Below are 24,020 nucleotides of genomic sequence, written 5' to 3'. Positions count from 1 at the left end.
ACATGAATTGTTAGAAAGAAGAAAACAGGCCTCTTTGGACATACCTTACTGCCTGTCTCTTGTTCCTTTTTCGGTTCATATATGTGTGTTCCAACCTTGTGTCAAACAGTGATGTCAAAGCCAGTTTTGTCTTGGGATCCTGAGACCATTGGTTCATATGTTAATTCAGCCTAGAAGGAACCTCACCCATCCAAGCTCCTGCTCACAGCAGGTTCAGCAGTGAACTCTGACCGGGCTCCTCAGGGTTTTTAAAGCTTTAGGCAGCAGAAGCAGAGTAGAGGTGTGAGCACAGCACTCCACCTCTCAACTGGATTGCTCCTGCTGATCGCTGAGGCCACCGTGCTGCTCTGAGTGCCACAGCCACCTCTGCTTCCCCATGCAGGACTAACTCTGCCATGTAGAGCACTTTAGTAGCTGTCTCTACTTCCTTTTGGCTCTACTCCTTGCTAACACCCCATCACCTTGTCACCACACTCATAACTCTGACATAGTAAGTCCCAAAGTGCAGTCCTAAATATATAATTATTTGTGGTTTCCCAAACACCACCTATTTTTCAGTTTCTTTCCCACCAATAATTTTCTTCCTCTTTGCTGACTAGTTAGATGTCTTAAATATTACCCTTTTAAGTCTCCCTCATGTCCAAGGAAAAGGAATTAGGCCTCTGAGTATGTTCTCAGACTAAACTTTGCAATTATCTACTTCCTATTGTACGTCACTCTGGCCAGGCACTATCTTTAGGAAGATTATTTGGCCTGAATAAATACCTCCAAGGTCTGAAGACTCCATTTCAATAAAGTTTACAGAGGCTTTCATCTTTATTGATATTATGAAAGCCTGCAACATGATTTTTTAAACTTAGTGTCATAGTGTCTTCCCTTGGACTCATAACAATACTCCTACCTGAAAGTCAGGAGAACTGTAGTAACTACCTTTTCAGTATTTTGGTTCTGCTCTTCCTTACTGGAATCAGAAACTGGATAATAGGATACAAAGATAGGGAAAATATTAAGACCAATGCATGGGACTGAAAAGTAGAGGTACAAGGTTTATATAGTGTGTTCCAGATGGCTATAGACCTCTCACAAAACACTTCTTGCCTTGACCTGAAGTTTTTAGTGTATTAACTGTGAGAGCATCTAAATGTTTATGCAAAGTGTCTTCAGGCAACTGTCAAATTTTCAGAAGTGCTGACAATTTTGAAATCCTTAAAAACTGAGTTCCTCTGAAATGAGCAAAACAACACTGTCTCATGACAAAACTTTCATGAAGCAGACAGAAACATAATAATGGCTTCAGAAGTTGAGATCCCTAAGGAAACACACCATCATTGCAAAACAGCAGTGCACAGATTTGCTCAGGATGTAGATGGTTGCTGAAAGCAAGAGTATTTTTCTGGGTTCGAACCTTTATCCAAATATAAGAAGACCGAAGCACCAAAAACAAGACACTGTCCATGGAAAAGCAAACTTGACCTTGATTGAGTAGGAGTTTGAACCAGACAACATCCTCTGGTCCCTTTCCACTTGTGATCCTAGAAATCCTAGAAAATTTTTTTAGGATGTATTTTTACGTATTTAATTGCCAGGTTTATTACTGTCAGCTCAAAACTATGAATTTTCTGAAGAAATTAACTGTAAAAAAAACCTCAACAACAGCAAAGAACCTGTAAAATTAAATTAAACGTCACTCTTCAAAATCCAGCCCAGAAAATACAAAGTTTGTAAGGCAAATACAGTAAATCTATGTACATATTTTAATGGATTAGAAGTATAATACATGTGGATGACTGTCCTATGCTATGTTTTATTTGCTACACTAAATGCATCATATCTTACAAACCACAGAGAATTGTGCTCCTGTATTAATTACATTTTTAAGTGATTTTCTAATCTTTGGACCATTTTAATGTCTGACTGTTGCAGAGGGAGTGTATTAGAATTTCACACTGCACTGCTATTTGAAAGAATTTAAATAGTAAGCAAAAGCTCTCCATTTTTTGTGTTCTTTCAGCCATTTATTTCTATTAGTATAAAAGTGGCTGTTTTACATTATGCAAACATTCATTGCAAAAGCAAGTTGGGTATTAGGTTAACTTCTTAGAGAAGAAATATATGCTATGATAACATTACCCAGTGTAGATGTGTTACGCTTAAAGCATTAACTTCAGTATAAATCACTCTTTATAAGAAATAAAACTGCTATATTGCGTTACAGCAAGATCCTAAACCACAGTAGATGGATGTTGTAGGATGTATTCTGGGTGTTATCAGTCAATTGCTGCTCTTTTTAAAGTAAAGGATGAAATTGTAGACAACGATATCCAGAAGAACATAAAAATCTGATGTATACCCACAAAATCAATGGCTATTTAGAACGAAGCTTGAAAACTTGGTGTAAAACACTACCTTTATCTCATCGAGCTGGGCCTACATCTTGTCCCATTGAGTGGATTTATGGAGGCAGTACTGCAGTATCTTTAAATGAATGAGAATTCCCTTGCTCCTTCAGGTCTAAGACACACAGTGGAACATTATGACCTGTTGAGATTTCTCTGAGCAGCAGCAGAGGTAATAACAGCTTTACTGACAGGGATATGGTAAACCAACCAGTCTTTGCTTTTAAGAATATCTCTGCTTGTGAATTGTACAGCCGTAGTATGTTTAGCAAAACAAGGAATTAATTTATTTTCAGAATTTGATGGAAATCTTTTAGCCATGTTCTTTCAGTAGGAAAAAAGGTGGCATGAAAATGAAAATTTCTTCTGAAAATATCGTTTTTTCTGAGAAAGGCTTTTTTTTCTGGCTTAAAAACATGCAGTATACATTTGGACTGAAAAGCATATTTACTGTTCTTCCCCCCCCCAAGAATTTCCTCTCCACATTACTAACTAATCCTTAAGTAGCAGTTTTCATCAGTAGCTTTCAAATCAGTACAAAGGAGAAAAATGTCATTGTTCCTCCTGAACCTAGGGCACAGCAAGGGGGGAGGAAGGAGATGCTAAGTGACTTGCATTAATCTCCCAGCATGCCAGTGCAGCAAAACCCACCTCCCAAACCCTGGGACTGTTTTCTACTTAACTTTTGCACAACCAGCCAGCACTCCCTGTTTGCCTGCTCTTTTGACAAGGACCCCACTGAAATCCTCAGCCCTCAGAATACCTCTAAGTATGGCAGAATGTGGATTTAACTTTTATATTTGAGCAGTTCATCCTGCTGAAGGAGGAACTCAAGGCTCAATTAGAAAAAACTCCTCCCTTCCTTCTTAGCTCATCAGTTTCTGAGTACTAGGAGCCAAACAATGTGAATTTTTGTACCTTGAATGTTTATTGTTTTACTTTGTAGCTCAGCAAAGAAGAAGAGAGCAGGTGTGGAAGGCAGGGAAGAACAGTGGGACTCCTTCAAGACAGGAAAAAATATTCTCAGGCATGGGGAGAAAAAGAAAGAATAAGCTGCTCTGTGGTACCAGTGCCTACAGCGGAAGAGATGAACTACATTCCCAACAGCAGTTCTGCCTCTTTCTCCTTGCACCTCATTTTTTGCATAATAAGAGAAAATTATACTTTGTCATGCTGTATTAAAGATAATTATCTCCTGTAGTCCTTGTGGTTTTCTATGGTTCTATAGTTAACCGGGTTACAGTCCTTGATATTTGCACAGCAACTGGTTTTTACTGTCTCAGAACAGAAATTCTTTGCTTGTTCCTGAAGAACCCTTTATCAGTCCAGATGTTGATCTTGATCGCTGGTCACTCAGTCAGCAACAGCATGGTCGAATTCAAGGAGAGCTGTAGTTGACCCTCTGATTACTTTGCATTCTTGAGAGCCTCTGAAATAGATCCTCATGGTTGTGACACATCTGGGCTCTGGTACAGAAAATGGTGGTGATCCACACCATGAGCCATCAGAGACAAGGGGAAGCTGTACTGATTTCCACACAGCTGTGAGGGTGTAAAAAAAGTTTAGATCTAGTGGGCCTGGAATTAGCTCTGGTAACTGCCCTTCTAGCAGAGGACCTTTTGTAGGAAAAGCAGTCACTGAGGGAGACATCCAGGGGACCTACTCTGGAGGTCCTGTATGGCTGTACATTCACAAAGCTTGGAAATCTGCTGATGGCCTTGAGAGTATCCTGGTGTTCATGTTCACTGACACAGATGAGTGAATGGCTGACAGATGTGAGTCACAACTTTGAAAAGAGTCCAAATAAATGAAAACCAGAACTACAAAAGAGATGTCTTGAATGAGAGCAAGAGATAGCTCTGTATCTATTATTGAATGCAGCGTGTCTTTTAGTGAATATCTTTGGAAGGCCTATAGGATGCTGCCAGTATTGGAACCAAATGATCTTTAAGGTGCCTCCTGACCCAAATCATTCTATGATTCTATCAAATATAAAACCTTATGCTCCAGTCCTTAAGTACACAATGGTTTGGCTTTGCCTACAAGGCAGCACTGGAATCCCCCTCGTCTCAGGGCCTTCTTTCTCGGACGAGAGGGCAGCCTCACACACAAGGGAAGGATTCTTAGATCCCTAACAGGTATTTTTACCTTATGGTACCTAAAACCATCAGCTGAAATAACTGCACCGTGTACCAGCACTATAAAAGACAGTAGGATTCTCAAGTCACCCATCATTTAAATAGACAAAAGAATGGGAGAATGTAAATATTTTCATTCCTGTTGAGCAAACAGAGAGCTGGTATCACTCAGGGAGGTCAGGTGGATTAAGGAAGAAAACCCAGATCTTGTGACTCCCAGGCCAGTGTCTGAACCACACAACCACAGCTCAGTTCTCAACAGAGCTACTCTCTCTGGGTTTTGATCAGCGCATATTGCTTCCAGCAGTTACTCTGTCTGATTTTCATATCCCTATTAAATTATTCTATAGATGATGTAAAGGGTCAGGGGGGGAAAAAAAACACATGCAAAAGTGTGGAGAAAAATGCCACCCCTTTTCTGAAAGCTTATTGTAAAATAAATAAATAAAGTGGTATTAAAGAAGGAAAAATTACCAAGGGAGTCATAAAAAGTTAGCTTTAGGCCAGAGAAATGTTGCTTTTCATTTCTATACAGTACATGAGAATATTTTGTGGACTAACAGTGCATGAATAATGTTTTATTAAAATGTATATCTTTACAGCTTTATTTTATCAGGTCCTTCAAGGCCTGGCATAAAAAAGGTTTAACAAGTTTGACACATGCTGATTTAGCATTTATACCACAAACTGAATCTGCTTTGTGAGGGAAAATAGGCCAGCTTTCAAAATACAAACACTGTGAAGTATTCAAAGTGAAACAAAACAAAAGTGAGAAGTGGGAAGAACGAAAAAAAAAGGAGAAGAAAAATGCAAACCATAATAATTCCAAACCTGCTATGCAAAGGTTTTGGACTAACTTAGAAAATATATCACATTAAATGTCATAACACTGATAATTCCAGCATCCAAGTTTCCTAATAGAATATGCAAGGCTGGTCTGTAGAATTCAGCTAAAAGTCAGTGAGGGTTTGTTCTCTATTCTTCTCTCAAATGATCATAAGATCAAGCCCTTCCTGAGTCACCTTAACCGCTTCAGCTACAAAATATTAAAACTAAAAAAACCCATTTCTTAGAATGTAAAAGATACTTAAAATTTTAAATTAATGTCACATCATCAGTTGCAGAAGGATGTATTTTAGAAATGTCTTTGTTCAGCCTCAGTTTCCAACCCAGAGGAAAGTGCTGTAAACCCCAATATTTATGAGGTAATGTGCTTCTTCTGTGCTAGAGTAAACTGTGACCTAGATTCCTGTGATATTGAATTTAGTCGACCCTCATCTAAAGTCTTAGCTAACCTGTCTTGATTTCTAAAATATTTTTAATCACAATTTTTCTTTTTGCACAAAAGCCTGGATAGTTGGCACATTTTACAACTTTGCATTTCCATTATTAAAATTGCCAGATGGAGACCAGTTAAAATCATTTTTATTTCTGTTACTTTGATATTTTTGTACTTCTGCTTTTAAAGTAACCAGATGGGGGGTTAGCTAAATCCTCTGAGCTACTTGTTTATACAAATGGACTGTAGAGACAAGTATATAAATCTATGTACTAAGCTTGCTGGAATTGCTACAGCACTACAATAGGCAAAGGATGGATAACATGTAATTTTGTTAACAGGACATCATCTTTATAGACTTAATCGATAAACTAATTAAGATTTGAGGTTGTGCTATTGTCCAACTTCACAGTGAGGCTTTTATGTTCTATCTACATCTCTTCTACATTTCCTATATTTCTGCGAAATTAGAGACAACAGAAATTTATCTCTATCATGACATATATCTGAACTTTTATTTCTTGGTATATTGAGCAGCAGGGACCCACTCTACATCACAACTTTAAACATCTCTTAGAAGGAAAGATACTTATATAAAAGGCCACCAATGTTTTCTCTGAGAAATACATCCTTATGACATTCATTTAATATAAAGATTATTTTTCAGACCTCTGTATTCTCTTTGTTTTAAAACTACAAAACCTTATAGTACCTGAAAATCCTTTTAGCACTAATCATTCCAGAGGTAACTAAAATATTATTTAATTTATATAGCAATTTTTCTACCATTAATTTTTGAACTTCAAGAGATTCCAAAGCTACTTGTATGGATATAAGTGGACACAGCCACTTCCTGCAGCTAGCCCGGAGAGGAAAACAGTGAAGATTGTCACATTCCATTGTAATTTCCTGAAATTATACAGATACATTTCATAAAGCCTGAATATCAAGAGCTAAAATTAAGAGACATGGTCCCATTAAGTACACATTACGATTTTGATGAGACCAACAGTCCATTACTTAGATGCATCTGCTTGGAATAAATGAATATGGGAATTATATATCAAAAATTCTACATATTAAGTTGTGTGGAAAGGTCCTTTGTCCTTTCAGAAATAGACTACTTTGTAGTATTAGCCAACAGTTTTTATCTTAACTAGTGTCTAGTGTCAACTAGAATAAATCTTTCCTTAGCAGTCTCCATAGGCAATAAATACTACTGTGGGAATATGTTTCTTGTGGGAACAGGTGTGGCAACATGTTTAGTAACATTAACAGAGATTTTAAGCCATTTTTTTCCTTTTTAGGCTGTATTTAGTATGAGGTAGGTTCCTACTTTCCTGAGTAATTAGAATAACTTGTATAACAATTGCCAGTTTCTCTCCATTGTATGTTTTACTGCTGTGTGATTCAAAACTGAAAAAATGCTGAAATCATCCTAGGGAAAAAATAGTTATATTGGGTAATGGGGCTAATAGAAAGCGGTAATTGGGAAAGCTATAAAAGTTTGAAATTTTGTAGTCTAATAATAGAGAAACAAATGTTAATTTTGACTGCTTCGCAGTAATTTGCACAGGAGAGCATTTGTGCAGCAATAGAAATCTGATCAATGAAGAAATTGTCTTGGGATTTTCATACAAGCTGGCGAACTCTGTACATCTACATATTTGGTGACATATTGTCTTGGTTGTTTAGTTGCCTCTCCTATGAAATTCCATTTCAAATTTAACTTCTAAACCCTTCGTGAATATAGTACAGTGCTGTGACAACAGCAGAGCACTCTGAATGCTTACAGCACTAACCAATGCTGGGTGTTCTATGGCAAATTTCTCTTGGCTTCAATGGCAATGACTCTGAAACGCTATCATAGATTTAATTTAGTGTCTTCCTCCTCGGAATGCCACCCTCTCCTTAGTGTCATCTCCTTCATAATATTTTCTTCTTCTTTAGTTTAATCTTCTTTCCCGTTTGAAGGGTTAATCACCACAAATGCTCGTTGATATAAAGTCAGCTGATAGCTGCTGATGAGCTGCTCAAAGAAGGTCTGCAGAGCAAGTTGTTTTGCTTTGTTTTCAGTTCAGCATTGCAGGAGGCCCAATCCTCTCTGCAGGCTCTGCTCCCACAGAGCTGTCCAGATGGTCTGGCTCCGACTGTCTTTCCTTTCATGTAAGGTGGGGAGGTGGTGGGGAAAGTTTGTGTCTGGCTTAAATGACTCATCCCCCAGATCCCTGGGCCTCAGCTGCTATACAAAGATCCCAACATGTGCCTTACACCATTGCTTTTCTTTTTTCTTTCTTTTTTCTTTTTTTTTAAATAATCTCATTGCCATGTCTTGCTCCTCGAGCCCTGGAAGGATGCAGGGGAGCAGATGTTGCCCCCTTACTATCTCAGTAGTATGGCAAGCTGGAGAGTGACAGGCAGGACACGTCAGGATGGCTTTGGCAGGCTACAGTCACGGTACAGCAGATATTTCAGTGCTTGTGACATGTTGGGAAAAGGCCTGTTGTACAGGTTTGTGAAAGATATAACCTGACCGAGACATATTGGAGATCAGTCTCTCCCCATTCCCCACCAGACAGCTTGTGGTACCTGTGCTCAGGGCTGGCTGAAAGCTGTGCTTAGCACAGTCTGACCCTCGGCTTGTGAACCATACAGCACAATACTAATGCTTCAGTCAAATCATAGCTGCAACAGCCAAGAGGACTTTAAACTGCCTTGTTTAGTAAGGTACTGTGGAGATTCAGGCAGTCCAAACTCAAAATGTTACCTCTTCAGCAATGAAATACTTTTTATTATTGCTTACAGGAGTTAGTTCCTTTCTGTACTATGAATTAAAATTGAGAGAACTGGGAATTTATATAGGAAAATCTGATATAGTTATCTCATTGAAAGGCTGCTGATTTGAATAAACAAAGTTAGTATCTCTACCCCTTAACAGTCTAAAAATGCTGGAGTGGGAAAAAATAAAACAAGTGGAGAGGATTTTTGGAAGGGACCTCAGGAGATCTCTAGTCAAACCTGTTATTCACATATGATCCTGAAAAAATGATCTATTCAAACCACAAAATACACTTGCCATAAAGAAAGTATTTGAATTGGAGATAATTTGTGGAATTAATGGATGGATGGATGGATGGATGGATGGATGGATAGATGGATGGATGGAAGGAATAGGGGATGCCCAGAGTTTTAGTGCTGTGGAGGTCTGTGCAGGTTCATGAGGTCATGAACCACAGGATCATAGGGAAGGCAGTGCTCTGTACTAAGAGTGCTCTGTCCTGTACTGCTCAGGAGTGAGAGTGCACATCAGCAGTGATGGGACACAGTGATGGTTTTGGCCAAAACCTGCACACTCCACTCAGTTATTTCAAGCAAGAGACACAAGTCAAATCCCAAAATAAGATGTGTTATTCCATAAGCACCAATCGGTAATATATGGAGGAGAATCGAGGTGTGATGGGAGATTGCCCATCCCTGGAAGTGTTCAAGGCTGGATTGTATAGGACCTGAGCAACTTGTCTGGTGAAAGATGTCACTGTCCATTGGGACAAATGGTCTTTATGGTCTCTTCCAGCTCACATCTTTCTAGGATTCAATTATTTCAGTTCCTGAGGCAGGGCTACTGTATCCATGAGCTTGGTAGTGAAATACCAATCGTGATTTTTTGGGGGGGGGTTTAAGGGAAACAGTTTCAAACATAAATGATATTGTGCTCAATGCGAACAAAGTCTCTCCTGGACTTCATTATATTGGATAAAGATGAATTTGTCACTAAACTGGAAGTTAGTGGCTGCCTAAGGATGAACGATCGTGACATGATTACATTCAGTACAGCAAACTGAGCACATCCCTGCTAGTCGTACACATACTGGTGCTTTCAAAGAGGTGATTTTACAAAGGAGAAAAATTCTGAATGAAACTGATTGGAAAATAGAAAGTTCTTTGTTTGTGGTTTTATTAGATTATCATAATTCCACAGTGAGGAAAGAAGATACCTTTGGCTAAAAGCTTATGCCATCCCAGTAGTACTGGACAGCAATTAAAGACAGATAGACAGCAAGAGAAAATGAGGAGAAGAAAGGAAGAAATAGAGATAAATGAAAATTTATGAAATATATAAGGTTGTAATAGAGAAGCCAGAGGCATAGCAGGAGGTGGCTGTCAGGACTAAGACCGAGGGGGAGAAGCTGAAGGTGTGCCAGGATCAAACAGCAGTGCTATAGCTCAGGGGACTGTGAACATTTATTGCCACATACTGGTATTGTTGCTGGTAAGGCAGTAACAGTCTTTGGCTCTGGGATAGCCTATTTACTTCAAAGTGGTTCTTATATCACTCTTTAATTTGGGAATTCCTGCCTTTAGGAACCCTTTTCTTGTATTATTGAAAATTACATAATTTCTAAAAGTCCAATGTATTTTTCATTCACTATGTTATTTTCTTAATTATATTTGCTGGAGATAGCTTCAATTGCAGTTTTGTTCACCTTCAATTTATGTTCTTATTTCTAAAGCCTTTGGCAGTCTTTCAAAGAGTGTCCATACACACTGAATTTAGTCTCTCAGCTTTAGATGATAGCTCCCAGTAAATCCACAAGCAGTGCTTGAAGAAGGGAGAGCACCTTCCCTTTTCTCCTCCTCCGAGCAGACCTCCAGAATAAATCATTATCCGAAACACTTCATTGATCTTAGCAAAGCTCTCCTTTCTGCCAAATTCTATGGCTGATGAAGTTGCAGCTCCTATATCTCCAGTCTTGTGCCAAGTTTTACAGCAGCTGGAGCAGAAAGTAAAGAATCTGTAGTATATTAGTCTAAGTGTTGTTTTTTCATTCCAGGTGTCCAAAAGCTCTCCCGTCACCCAGGTCAGGACAGCTTCCCATGACAGTTATTTTACTCAGACAAGAGTTTGAAATATCAGTTCAGGTGGATTCACTAAAATGGTTTTCACCTCTGATGGTGGGGGAGAGGGGCCAAATGGGACCTGGCAAGTAGGAATTTGCTTCTGCAAGATCTGGCAAACTTTCAGCATGTGGGGGTGGGGATGGAAAATGGCATTGCTCCTCCATGCTGAATATTCTTTTAAAACAGTTTCTTTTAAAGCAGTTTCACACCACCTTTTGCATATGAACTCTTGATATAGGTCATTACTACCCAGAGATAAAGTTTTTAATAGCACATCATGAAAGAGGGAAGTGGACTAAGGGTTTTTCTAGATCCTGGGTGACAAATATTTTGGCTCTGTATTTGAAACACAGCAGAATTATTTGTTCATATCATCTAAGGTTAATGAAAGTGGTTTCAAATTTGTAGAAATTTAGATAGCTAGAAACATTTCTTGGGAATGGATCATCTTAAATGTGTAGGTTGGGTTAATCTGTACCAAAAGGGAATTATTATTTGCCATACCACGGCCATCATTAAGGTTATGTGAGTTCAAAAGAGGCATTTGGGCTGCCCCACATACACATGGGCTGCTTAATCCATCAACAAGAGAAAAATACAAGAAAACATAAAAAATGTTTGTCACAAAAAATATTACACTAATAATTTACTAATGGAAACCAGGAGTTCCTTTAAAAATTCCATTCCTCTATGACAATACAACAGAAAAATATTAGCACTCAAGGCTCTGAACTTTGCATCCCTTGGCAGTCTAGGGAAGATTGTGACTGTTCATGATCAGCAGAGCACAGTTCACTGAATTGAACACAGTCCAATTAATATCCCAAACAGGCCTCAGCCGGATGATTGTGTTTTGGGAAAAATGTTAGGCCCAGCTTTGTCATCAATAATGTCAACATGAAGCCTGAACTCACTATTGACATCATGAAATGAGCTTGAATTTTAGATGCAGCATCCATAATTTGAAAAGAAGGTTACTTACCCCTTAAGGAGATAGTAACTAGAAGAAAAAGAGAAAAAAGAAGGCTTGGGTGTATCTAAAAGCACCTTGGTTAGTGACTAGACACCTATTTCTGCAAGAGGAAAAAGCTTTCTCAAACTACTTGGGAGGGAATAATTAGCAGCAGCTGGAACTTCTCATTTGCAGACAAGATACAAACTAAAAGAGAGAAATATAAATTATTTGAAGAAGCTATCATGAAAAGCAGCACTATCTTGCCCTCCTGGTTTCCTCAGGCAGAGACTGAAATCCTTCCCGGGTGATTAGCAATGAAGACAATTTGTAATTCAGTCCTCTAATGTTCTGTCAGATGGGGGAGCAGTGAAATCTAAGATAGGAAGCTGAAAGAGAGTAGATTTAAAATAGATATTAGGAAGAAATCCTTTACTGTGAGGGTAGTGAGGCACTGGAACAGGTTATCTGGAAAACTTTTGGCTGCCCCATCCCTGGAAGTGTTCAAGGTCAGGTTGGATGGGACTTTGAGAAACCTGGTCCAGTGGAAAGTGTCCCTGCCCATGGCAGGATGGTTGAAAGATGTGCTTTAAAACCTCTTCCAAACCAAGCCAGAGATACTCATTTCTTCTTGCCTGGCACACCAGGAACCTGTGAAATGAAGGAAGTTTCCCAAGGACACCCTATGAATAGCAACCAATCCAATCCAGACTTGGGGCACTCAGCCCTTATTAGGTCCTGCAGTTTCCAGAGAAGTGTGGATTTGTTTAAGGTGTAACAACTGAACACCCAAATGAGAAAAGATGGGTATTTTCCTTGCTCCTTGGGCCAAACTTTAAGATATACAATTTTCAGAACATACAGTGTCTTGAGGGTAGTGCAATGTTCTAGAAAGTTGGTTCTATTAATCTCACTCTTTTTGCAGTCTTTATTGGTTGGATTTTGTCAGATGAAGCAATGAATGTTTATGCCCGAGGTTTAGAAAGCAATAAAAATGTTTTATTTTCAACATGGGGACCTGTGCTTGTCTTTATTGGAATCACAGCCTAGGCCTTGTCTGGGAGAAAAATCGCTAACGTGCTTGGGCTTGTGTAAATGAGGTCAGCAAGGAAAAAAAATTGTGACATGAGACTTTGAGTATTTTTGAACAGAAAGGAAGTATCTCCTGCAAACAAACTATGCATGTGACTATGACCTGTTGTATGTAAATAATGTAATCTGGGCTACCATAGCTATTAATGCTCTTTGAAAGATACAAAACTTTTATGAAGGGATGTAGGAAGTAATGGAATCACCAACATGGGAATGAATGAACATTTATGTCATGCTTTTTTAAAACTGAGTAATCCTCAGAAACAGAAAAAAACATGGCACTGCTTTTTCAGAAATAAAAAAGTTTCTTTAGGTAATAAAAGTAAACAACTGCATTCACTATTTAAGAAAAAAAATTTTCTCTGATTTTCCCTCAATTAGGACCTTTAAAGTGAACTTTTTTTATGGATAAGTTGTCCTTTAGAATGGAATTTAATTGCAGCCTTCTATTGATGAAGTAGTACTGTTACTAAACTCTCTCCTTTACTGTTTTCCCAGGGATAACATGTTGGGGTTTTCCTCAGGAGAGCAACAGCTTATTTCACTGCTCTCTGTGGTGCTTTGTTTAGATACACACACACCTGTACATGGATTTGTAGATGCTTGTGCCTATGCAAGCAGATAAGCACTTCTAAACAAAGGCTCCGGGGGAGTTACATGCCCAGAATCAGGACACTTAATTGGTTTTTATGTCTGTAAAAATCTCCTGCCAGCTGTTACAGCAAAAAGTTGCCTTCTTATTTTGTCAGTTCTCCCAGTCTCCGTAATAGGAAGGGAAAATGAAACAGTGTTATCTCTAGTGAGTACAGCAAATCTCGGATCCTGACCAGCATCAGACGTAAACTCAGCCTGTGCTGGTGCAGTTCATACACAGGCTAAAAGGATGCTCCTCTGTGCCTTTGTATGAAATATGTATGGGATTGCTGTAGTGTCTGAAGCATTTTCTCCTTCCCTACTCACATGTTATCGTCTTTGGGTCAATAGCAAAGCACACTGTCACAAGGGACCTGGTGTCTCTCTCTCTGTTTAAAAGATATATAAGCTCGATGCATAAAGCAGGTGTTTGTGGTTGACACTTTCAAAATCATGTGATTGAATGTAGTTTGATAAACATGAATCTCAGATATGGAAGATTTATTTCACTATTTTCTTAGTTTCATAATTATTACCTTTTGCTATTTTTTCCCTTGTTTCCCTCTAGGACTTTGGAGCTCTAAAATTATTTTAATTTTAAAGGCTATGGTATAGGTGACTTTTTTAAAGCTTCAGGGGTTCCTTACTTTGCTACAGCAACTCTTAAATTTTTGAAGTGGTAGAAACCATCTGTCTCAACAGATCATGTTCTTTTACACTGAATGACGAACCAGTGTTTCAGTTGATTTAGACTTAAAAGCATCTTGAAAAGGAGGGAATTTCATAAAGCTGCCAATTTTTGTGTCTTCTATTAAGTTCCTAACATTCTGCTCTATAGATTGCTAGGGTGGTGTCTGTCCCTCACAGATGGGAAAGTAGGGCACAGATAAAAAAATAGTTTTCTCAATGTCAGAAGGAAAGACATTGAGAGGAATTAACTGAATATCTCCACCTAGTCCCTTACCAATAATCATCCTATTCCTTGGACTTCTGCAACGGATAGAAAACCAGAGGTAAATATTTGAACAGTCTATTAAAGACAGATATGGATACGGAGCCAGTAATTTTTCTTTGTCTCTTTGGAAATGGTTTCCTAAACATTTCACAGTATGCATTCAGCATAACTTAATTACTCTTAGATTTATTCTTCATCACTACATGAAACAGCATTGGGAGTGTAGAAATGCAGCTGTGGTCCATGTGAAAACATGGCCTTCACAACAAAGCACTTATTGAGGTCATTACCGATGTTTTTATTTTCCGGACTATGTTATGAAGGCAGCCTGAACAATAACCTTTTCATAAGGCTTCATAAGGACCTCTTGGTGCTCACTGTATGACCTGACACCAAAAGAATGGAAATGCAAAGACGGACAGTGTTGGGTTTGGCTCCTCAGTCTGCTGTGGCGCCGGAACGGTTAATGGCTGCTGTTTTCCTCTCTACCAAATTTGACCCATGACTCTGCCAAATGGAATGAAAGAAGCAGATTGGGGGGTGCAAGTAGCTCTTTTGAACGTCTGGCAAATACAAGGAGCTTTTCTTCTCTTTCATTCTTTCTTTTGGGTTAGGAAGGGCAAGCCCTGCCTCAGACTACAGAAGTGTTCTCGCTCCGCCAGTGCTGCAGAACGAAGAAACCCTCCTGCTGGCCAATAAAGAGAAATTTAGCAGAGGATGTAAATGCTGGGCTCATATGCTGTTTAAAGTAAACTACAAACACCTTAAAAACAATTAGGCTGATGGGAGTTTGGGGGTGACTGTATCTTCAGAGAGGCTGGAAAGCATTTCTCTCATAATGAAGTATGTCGTAATAGTGATTTTCTGCTAGGTGAATAGGCACAAAACACATCTTTGTTCATAAGGCTTTTTATTGCAGCAGTTGTCGTGAGCAAAACCTGAAAGTACTTGAAAATCCATTAAAATCACCATCAGTATTAAAAAAATACCATCTCTTGAAAGTTTGTCTCTGCAGACTGTAGAAGTGAGAAGTCGATAAGTATGAGACACATTTATGCAATTTAAGATTAATGATTAACTGTTAAAGTGCAGGCTTTGTACAATGAGCGAGGAAACAAAACCCTTCAATCTCTGCAGCTGCTGGATGAAGCCGACTTCTAAGTTACTGTGTGTGATAAGATGTGCTGAATCCCAGCCCAGTTGGCCATTGACCCGCCCTGAATCAGCGACTACTGTCTCCAGGGTGTTTTGGTTACAGTTCTCTCTTTCCCAAAGCATAATTGTCAGATGGATTTATGCCTGTTTGTGACTGGTTTTCCTCTGGTTCTGTACAAGTACCGGTGCACGACTTTGGGCATTTCTTAGACTTAAAATTTCTTGTCTCCCAAATTATGTATTTCACAAAGAGGGAATGGACTGGCTTTGAAGATTCATAATAATACTTGGATTTACTTATACCAGTTCTAGAAGTAAGACCTTTAATTATTTTTTTATTCAGCAGAATTATCGAATTCTGCCAGATTTTTTTCATACATCCAGGCCATGAACAAGTGCTCAAGTTCCCAAGTTAAAACAGCATCTTGCCAACTTTAAAACATTTGGCTGGTCAGCAGGAAAGAAAAAGCTGCTTGTAAAGTGCTGGAATGCATTTTCAATTAGTCACTCTATTGCTTAAAAGTCGAGGCATTAGGGACTGGGAGGAGAGGCAGGGGGGTGGCAAGGCTGATGGGGAGGGACAGCATGAGACAGTCTGGAGAAGAGCCTTTATCAGCCCCCAACAGCAGCCCTGAAGTTGGAGGCCACTCTTTAATAGCTGAGCTTTTGTTTAACAACAGGCTCCCCCGGGAGAATGAGGTTTTCCTGGTAGAAAACCAAGATTTCTTTCAAATAACTTAATATTGCTTTGTATGAAAGAGCAATGGAAAATATGGCTTGGGAAGATGCTAGAGGGTTATTTATTTCTCTATTACTGCCTGATAACCAGGCTGCTGGGCACCCTGGCTAAAAGGTTGTGCTTTGGCAGACCTTCCTTGGCTCCTAAAATATTTTGAATGAGATAACACCCTTGAAAGAAGATTAAATAATGAACCCAAACCCCTTACTATACTTGGTTTATTATCCTGCCCAAGACTATCAAGTTCTCAGTCCAATAGTTTTCTGGTAAAGAAATACCTGGAGGGAAAAAAAAAAATCTCATGACATAAAATCATCTTTCTAATCCTCAGTAGCCATCATTGCTTATGCTTTTTTAAATGCTTTGTCCTGTACTTGACCTTCAAATGTTTGTAGCTAGCTGATCTGGAACTTTTTTGATTCCACAGCTGTCTAAACTAAGGATGATGACATTGCTTAGAGATCCTTTTGTGTATGTGTGTATACAGGAATGTTGTTTTCAAAAGTACATATATATATTTACTTTAACGTGACTCAAAATCTTGGAAAGCTTGTACTTCTTTATCATATTAACTGAGAACTGATAAGCTCTCACTGGGGGGAACATGTTATGGCATGAAAGACCCAAATTATACAATAGGCTGGATTTCAGCAGGTAGAGGGAACTTTCGGGGTAGTTGCCTTCTAGCTAACTGTAATAAATTTGCTTAAGTAATATTTCACAGATGTGCTGGCGATTTCTTGGCAAACAAGCTGAAGATCATAGGAAATTTCTTTACTTAAAGCATAAAAATAAAAGTTTTGAAGGCAAAGTCCTTAACCCCAACAGAAGAAAACATTTAGCTAAAAGCTGGGATTGAGTCCACTATCTAAGCACAAGAGTTAAAATAATTTTGCAAAGGGTTTCTGTCTTTTTTCTGTTTTATTTGTTTTCTCCTACTATAGCTACACGCTGTATGAAATGTGTGAGGCTGTTTTGGAAAATCCATTGCCTGTCGCAAGTTTCTCTGTACTAAACTTGATCTCCTAGTTTTATTTTTAGAAAGCTTATAGTGGCTTTCTTCGGTGTTGTAGGAAAAGCTGGCAAAAGGCCAGCCAGGTCCAGCAAAATGGAGACATGGTTTTTGCTCCAGACATGAAAAGTTTAAGATGAAAATAATTAAAATAACCATAATAATTGGAAATGGGAAAGGTATAAGTATATTTATTCCTACAGTAGAGTTTTCACATGGAAATGTTGGAGGAAATAATGGAGCGTTTTCTGTGGGAAGGCAATGAAAAATACAGGAAAGTATAAATGTAGTTGTTAGAGATAAAATTCTGGAAATAGACATAGTTTGTGGATTTTTTTTTTTGATGAACAGACTAAGAGACACTGAGGATCTTGATGCACTGGAGCTCAGGGCAGGTCTAGCAGTGATCTGAAAGGGCTGAGATGTTTCTCTTGGCCTTGTTTTTTCCATATTCTTCCACTCCACCTTGAGTGCCTTGTCCTTGAGGTCTAGGGATACAGGAACTTCTGATCTTAATGTAAAGGTCTCTTACCCTTGTAGCTCTCACTGACTCCTGACCCACACAGAAACTGAAAAACTTAGGTCCCCAAGTGGGGTATAAAGACAAAACATCTGCCCATTTCTTGCTTTGATCTCTAAAACTGAATAGACAGGATGTGACAAGGACTCAGACTGGGCTTGCCAACAGGATAGGATAAGACAGGGTATTTTGAATGTTCTTTTCTTTCCAGGCTAAGCTTGAAGCCTTTCTTAATTTCAACCTCCTCATCAATATGAAATATTCTATGAGAAATTTACATGGGAAAATAGGTGACTCTAGCTCTAAAACCAACAAATGTGACAGTGAGGTGGAGAGGAAAGAGAAAAGGCACTGTGCTGTAACCACTGATGTCCTGCCCAGCCTCAAATGAGGGATTAACTTGTGTAAGTGTGGTTTACAAACTTTTGGTAGGAAACAGAGACACTGACCAATCTCTTTCTATTTGCTTTCCATCAACTCAGCTCCACAAAGAAACAGCTGAATTTAGTTTTCCATTACAAGCATCTAACCCATCTCCTGTAGGTAAATAAATGTAGGGCCCAAAGTTTCCAGAGTTGGATACAACCCCATCTCTGCAGAAGCGCTCAGAGATATGTGCGTATCAGGTGAGAAACACCCTGTGCTGCAGTGGTGTTGGGAGGTAGGTGGAACATCTGTAACCTCCAGCTGTCCTCCACCCTCCTTCCCGAGATCTGCACCTGCAATCTCACCGACTGGGGTCCCTGATGTGTTTATCCTTGTTACACCCCTCGGAGATAAAGCAAAACTGTTGGAAGCGTTGCCTAGGGGAGGATGTAAAATTCCAAGGTCTGAACTTGAGGCCTGACTTGATAAACTGATCGACTGATACGGCCCCACATGCTGAACCAGGACCTTCACCTGGCTGTGGGGGGGAAACAGGCAGGAGATGACTCAGTGTTTCTCCTAAATGAGGGGTCAATGAAGCTCTGGCCTTTGAACAAAGAAGGTATTTTGTATCTAGGTAGTTTAAAACTGGTTGTTTCTGTTTGACCACTATCTCCAGATTGCTGTCTGGCAGACTAAATGGTCACGTTATCTTTTTTGGGCAGTGGGAAGCCTCAGTGTCACCTTCTGGCAAGGGCAAGACTGTGCTGCCTTTGTGCAACCAGCAAAGGAGGGGTTCAGGCTGCCCAAACCCAGCCTACAGCGTACCAGGGAGCCCTAAAACAGTTCAGACACAGCTTGAGTTTTAACTCACCGAAGGAGGAGGCAGTGGGAGACTTAAAACAGCCTTAAAAGTTTATTATGTCTTATAATACCCTTTATTATGTTTTCATGAGTGTGTCACGCACTATCAAATCTCCCAAATCTCTATGTGACCATCATGTTACTGCTTCTTTGTAACATACAAGGGCTGATCTTAACTTTTTTTTTTTTGGGAACTGGTGGCAGAGGGAAACTAGGAGCATATGCTTGTGATATAAATAGCAAAGTGGAAGTTTCTGCCATTTGGGGTAGTTTGGTTCTGACTGAACACTTCGTGAGGTACAGTTTTGCTTTTTTCCCCCAAAGAATTTTAATTTGGGAATTTCCAGGAATCCTAATGAATTGGTGGAGCTCAAGGAGAGGGTACAGTCAATCACAGGATGAATGGAAAACATTTAGAGGGGGGGAAAAATGCAAAAAAGAAGTCTTTAAATACAGGGAAATCAATGTCAAGAGTGTTACAGAAACACAAAAGAAGCCAATCATCTAGATTTTCATAAGTAAACACACACTAACAGCAGCTACACAACTTTTCACATCACCATAGTAATCTGGAGGATGCTTTACCATTTATATTTTAAGTACCAACAGAAAAGAAATGCATTTAATGGAACTATATAGACACCTTTTCCCCTTTCAAACAGTCAAAGGGTTACATCTGGCTTTGAATTATTAGAACTTTTATTATTCCACCATAATACTAGTCTTGCTTCAAATCAGACTATTTTGGGCCACAGCTTCAGTGTATAAGTTCTATAAATTCTAAGATATTTAAAAAATAAAAAAGGAGGAGAAAGATTCTTCTGTATACAAAAGGTTGTGAACTATTTTTAATATGTCTATCTCTCTATATGGGGGTGAGGGATAGGGGGAGGAGGGAAGGGTGGGAGAGGAGTTGTACTAGAATGTCCCTCCTTTAAAAGTGTCAAACTCCAGCCTGCACAGAACAGGGAAAGGGAGACCCCCCAACAACCTTCAGAAAATAATATAAAAGCAAACCTCAGAGGTGGAAGAAAATACCCAAAAGGAGAAGACTGCAGCTTGCAGTAATCTGTAAATGATTGCTGGCAAAGGCTGGAGGCTTCGAGCTTGAGCTGTGTTTGTTCCAAAAGAAAGCCAAGAAGGACGGTGTTAATAAAGAGAGATTTAACTGAGGGCTGTGCTTGGAATAAAGTGGACTACAAAAAGGTCAAATTTGATCAGTTGGAGCAGATTACAAGGGCTTTAAAAGGTAGTGGTGAAGAAATGAAACTGGGACTGTGAAGCAATATAGCACAAGATTGATTTTGGGGGTGGAGAGAAGCTGGGACAAGTGCTTATCAGCTTGAGAAGGAGGAAGAGCTGTGCTGGGTTTGTTGTCATTCCCACACTGAGTAGAGTACTTGCTGCTTTTGTGGTTAGCCTTTCCTGCCGTGGTTTTTCTTCCTTTTTTTTTTTCTCCCTAATATATATTTTATTGTTATTATTACTACAATGGTGTCTATAATCTCTGACTTGGATCCTCTGAAAAGCTGGAAAGTTTTAAGGTAGGCCTATGTTTTCTTCTGTTTGGTTTTCTTCATTTTGGGTTTAGACCTAAATTAACTGGAGCTTGAGTTATAATCGAAATGTGAGCCCTGGGCTTAAGTAAGAAAGGAGTTTCTGGTAATTAGAGCCCTTTTAAGATACAGCAAAACCTTTGAGCAGATGTTTAGAGAGACCCGAGAGAGATTTTTTAAATATACTTCTAAGTCTTACAGTGCAGTGAGGATTTTTTTTTTATTATTATTATTTCTTTTTAAGGAAAGATTGCTCCGTAAATTCAAGTTAATAGTAAAGGCTCACACCAGTTGCAACTGCAGCATTAACTCTTTGCTTCCCTCACTGTGCTCTGCATGGGAATGGGTGGGAAACTCCAGAGGAGCGAGAAAAACAGCATGAAAGTTGATCGAGAAGTGGAAAATAGTCTTGGGGGAAGGAAGGGGGACTAAAGTCCTTGTTTCATGTTGTTGTTGAAACTTCCACTCTTTGTTGTCTCTCCTAAGGCATGTGTTTGGCACTTAAAAGTTGCTACTTTTTTACCTTTTTCTTTTTTTACTTTCAGCGCTGCTTTTTTTTTTTAATTTGCATAGTGAAAAATGGTAACTTGAACTGCTAAAAAGGATAAGGGGGGGGAGGAAATCCCTGTTAATGCCTGCTGCAGATATCAAAGATCCACAGTGTTAAATGTCCGTATTTAATCCTGCTATAAATGCCCGGTGTTGCTTTATTGAGAATCCGGACATATAAAACTTTGCAGATGGTTTGCAGAAACTTCACTAAGACATTGGAAACATGTGGGAATGTAGATGGCAAAATTATAAAATTAGTTAAATTTAAAGTTTCATAGATTTCCCTCAGCTTTAATGTAAAGCATGAAGCTGCACCTAATTTTTTTTTTTAAATGAGTAAACTGCAGGGGTTGGGAGGGTATGAATCGTGATATTACTATGATATGTATGCAATAATAATATTTTAAAGTATACTTTAGCTTCTTGATACAATGTTTTAAAGGTCTTACTGTGTTCTGAACTGACAGGGGAAAAACAACTCTTCAAAGTCAAAATATAAACTCTACTTACATGACTAAGGCTTTTTTTTCCTCATTAAACTTTCTATTTTAGACGTCTAAAATTCTCTGACCATTTTCTGAGCCTCTGGTGTAGGAATGTGGACTGGGATCCTCTCTCTCCTTGTCTGTGGTATGAGACTTGGCACAGCGGGCTTATTGCAAGTTTATTTTATTTTATTTTTCAAGTCATTTAGGGCTGTCGGCACAGAATGATGAGTTTCTCTTTGACTTCCAAAAGTTCAGCGAGGACATTGGCTCAAATGTAGCGCTGTGCAGGATGGTGGAGTGCGGGGCTGTGATTGGCATCCGGGCTGGGTGGTCACCCCGCATCGGCCCAGAGCCGGGGTGACTTTTGTGAGTCACCACCAACAAATGTCAGTGAAGTGTTTTTGCAGAGCTCCATATGTGTTGTTTTACGGCGTGTGTGCTCCAGAAAAGCTATTCTAGGAATTGTTTTAAGTTTATCTAGCTCTATGAGACTATTTCTGATTGCTCTGCTAGACAAGTCAGGTGATGCCAAGTTTGTGCTGAGTTCAGGGGTGACACAGAGGACTTGAAAGTCGTGAAGATTTAAGGAGGAGACAATGTTGCCCTCTCGAAGAATCTTGTTTACTTAGAAAAATTATCTGTTTACATGATTGTGGAAGAAATATCTCCCTGGCACTTTTTCCCTGCAACGTGCCTGAAGTTTCCCAACTTTGTGTGTGAATCTGGAGATTGCAACTGTATGGAGACAAAGTCAGTCAAAGATGTGATTATATCTGGATATTTCTGTGTGTGATCACAGCAGCAGCTCTGCCCAGATGTGATAATGTGCAGTTCAACTACAGGATGCAGAGTGTTAAGAGGTGGGAAAAGGCAATATGTATATAAGTGGAATGATCACTGACAGAAAAAAAAAAAGCTAGAAGTCAACACGCAGCTCATATGGCTTGTGACTTATTACACTGCAATACCACTTTTACCTTTTCTTATATATTTTAGTTCTTTTTCTGCAGGCTAATTTTAAACCTGTTTGATGCCTCTGAGGTTCCTGGTTTTAGTCTCCTCTCCATGAACCTAAGGAGCCTGTAGCTAATATTTATAAGAAATAGAGGAATGTTTCTGTGTGTTTCTTTTAGGTGGACAAAACAATTCTTTCAGACTCAAATGAGTTGCTGTAGCAAATGCCACGATCAGCCAGAGAGTACAGCAGCAAATTCTCAATTTTGTTTTCCTTCTGCACCCCCTGTAATTTATTCTGGGACTCGTTCAGTTTGAGACCTGCTTAGCTGGAAAAAGACTGAACGATGCAGATCCTGTGGAGGCAGCAGGTGGGAATACTTACACTGGGACTTAATAATTCCCAGGAGGAAAGAGCAGCTGTGGGCTGCCTTAGTGCTGGTTACCCCCATCTCAGCTGAGCTCTGGCTCCTCTGCCCTGCTCCCCAAATCCACTGCAAGCTCATCCTCTGACCTCTGAATGAAGGTAATAACGAAGGTGAAGGTGCAAGGCTGTGGCTGGTGGTGAAGCCTAAAAGGAGGGAGAGAGGTGGTGTTGGAGGACGGCAGAGGTTTTGTTGGATTTCACCCAGCTGAGCTGGGAGAGCTAGCAGAGGTATTTAAACCAATAAATGGCAATATGATGTGTGTATATATAGTATTACATCAGGCCTCCCTTTTTTGTTGGGTCTCTCTGAGGTAGGACAGTGAGAGCTGCAATAATTTCTGGCTAGTCTCAACACCCTCTGGGTTCATGTTACAGTAGGAGGGGGGAACACAAGTGCCCCAGTACATTTTAATGTGCATTTCTGGATTTCTCAATAGTGACCTGAATATCAATGTTACTGGAAAGAGAGCCCATGGATTTTTTTTTTCCTCCTATTTTCTCTTTTGGGATAAGCTCCCAGCATAAAATCCATGCTGTGACATCAACATACCAGTGCCTGATCTTCCTTATAGATGCCTTCTCACTTTTCATAGTATGATTACAATAAGCACCATGTCTTGTTGTGTTCCTTGGAGCCAGGAGAGATTGGCAGAACTTCAGACCTTTCCAAAATCCTTCAGAGCCTTACCAGCAAAGAGTGTGTGTTCACCCAGCCCTCCCCAGACACAGAAATCCCGTTTACCCATCCCCAAAATGAGATGGGAGTTAAGCCCCCTCAGTGCACAAGAGAGACCAAGATCAGCTGCTGTGACTTCAGAAAAGTCTCTAATCCCTGTTCAGAACTTCCTCTGTGCTTCCAGGGTGTGGTTTTGTTCCTCTTATGTGACAGGGACAACTGTTTCTGAAGAGACCTGTGCTCTGGGCCCCTACAACAGCAAAAGCAGAGCAGTAGCCTCACGAGGGGAGACACAAATAGGAGGGGGGGGAGGGAAAGGAATCCCTCAAGGCATGTCTCCTCTGTTGCTTTCCTCCCTTAATTTTTC

The 24,020-nt window shown here is 39.6% G+C and overlaps 1 protein-coding gene across 2 annotated transcripts in view; it reads left to right on the top strand.

Moving 5' to 3' along the window:
* Positions 1–24,020, top strand: part of CELF2 (CUGBP Elav-like family member 2) — a 557,258-nt gene that overhangs the window by 160,472 nt on the left and 372,766 nt on the right. Inside the window, exon 1 of one of the 2 annotated variants that reach the window (XM_027679566.1) lies at positions 20,125–20,544. The exons of the other annotated variant lie outside the window; for it this stretch is intronic. Coding sequence (XP_027535367.1) covers positions 20,492–20,544 — 53 coding nt within the window. The 5' untranslated portion in view covers positions 20,125–20,491. Of the gene's footprint in view, positions 1–20,124; positions 20,545–24,020 lie in introns of those variants that run through there. 2 annotated transcript variants of the gene reach the window in all.

This window comes from Neopelma chrysocephalum, unplaced genomic scaffold (assembly GCF_003984885.1).
Source record: "Neopelma chrysocephalum unplaced genomic scaffold, ASM398488v2 Primary Assembly neopelma1_45, whole genome shotgun sequence".
NCBI classification, from domain to species: Eukaryota; Metazoa; Chordata; class Aves; order Passeriformes; family Pipridae; genus Neopelma; species Neopelma chrysocephalum.
This window is presented reverse-complemented; position numbering and strand designations above follow the sequence as displayed.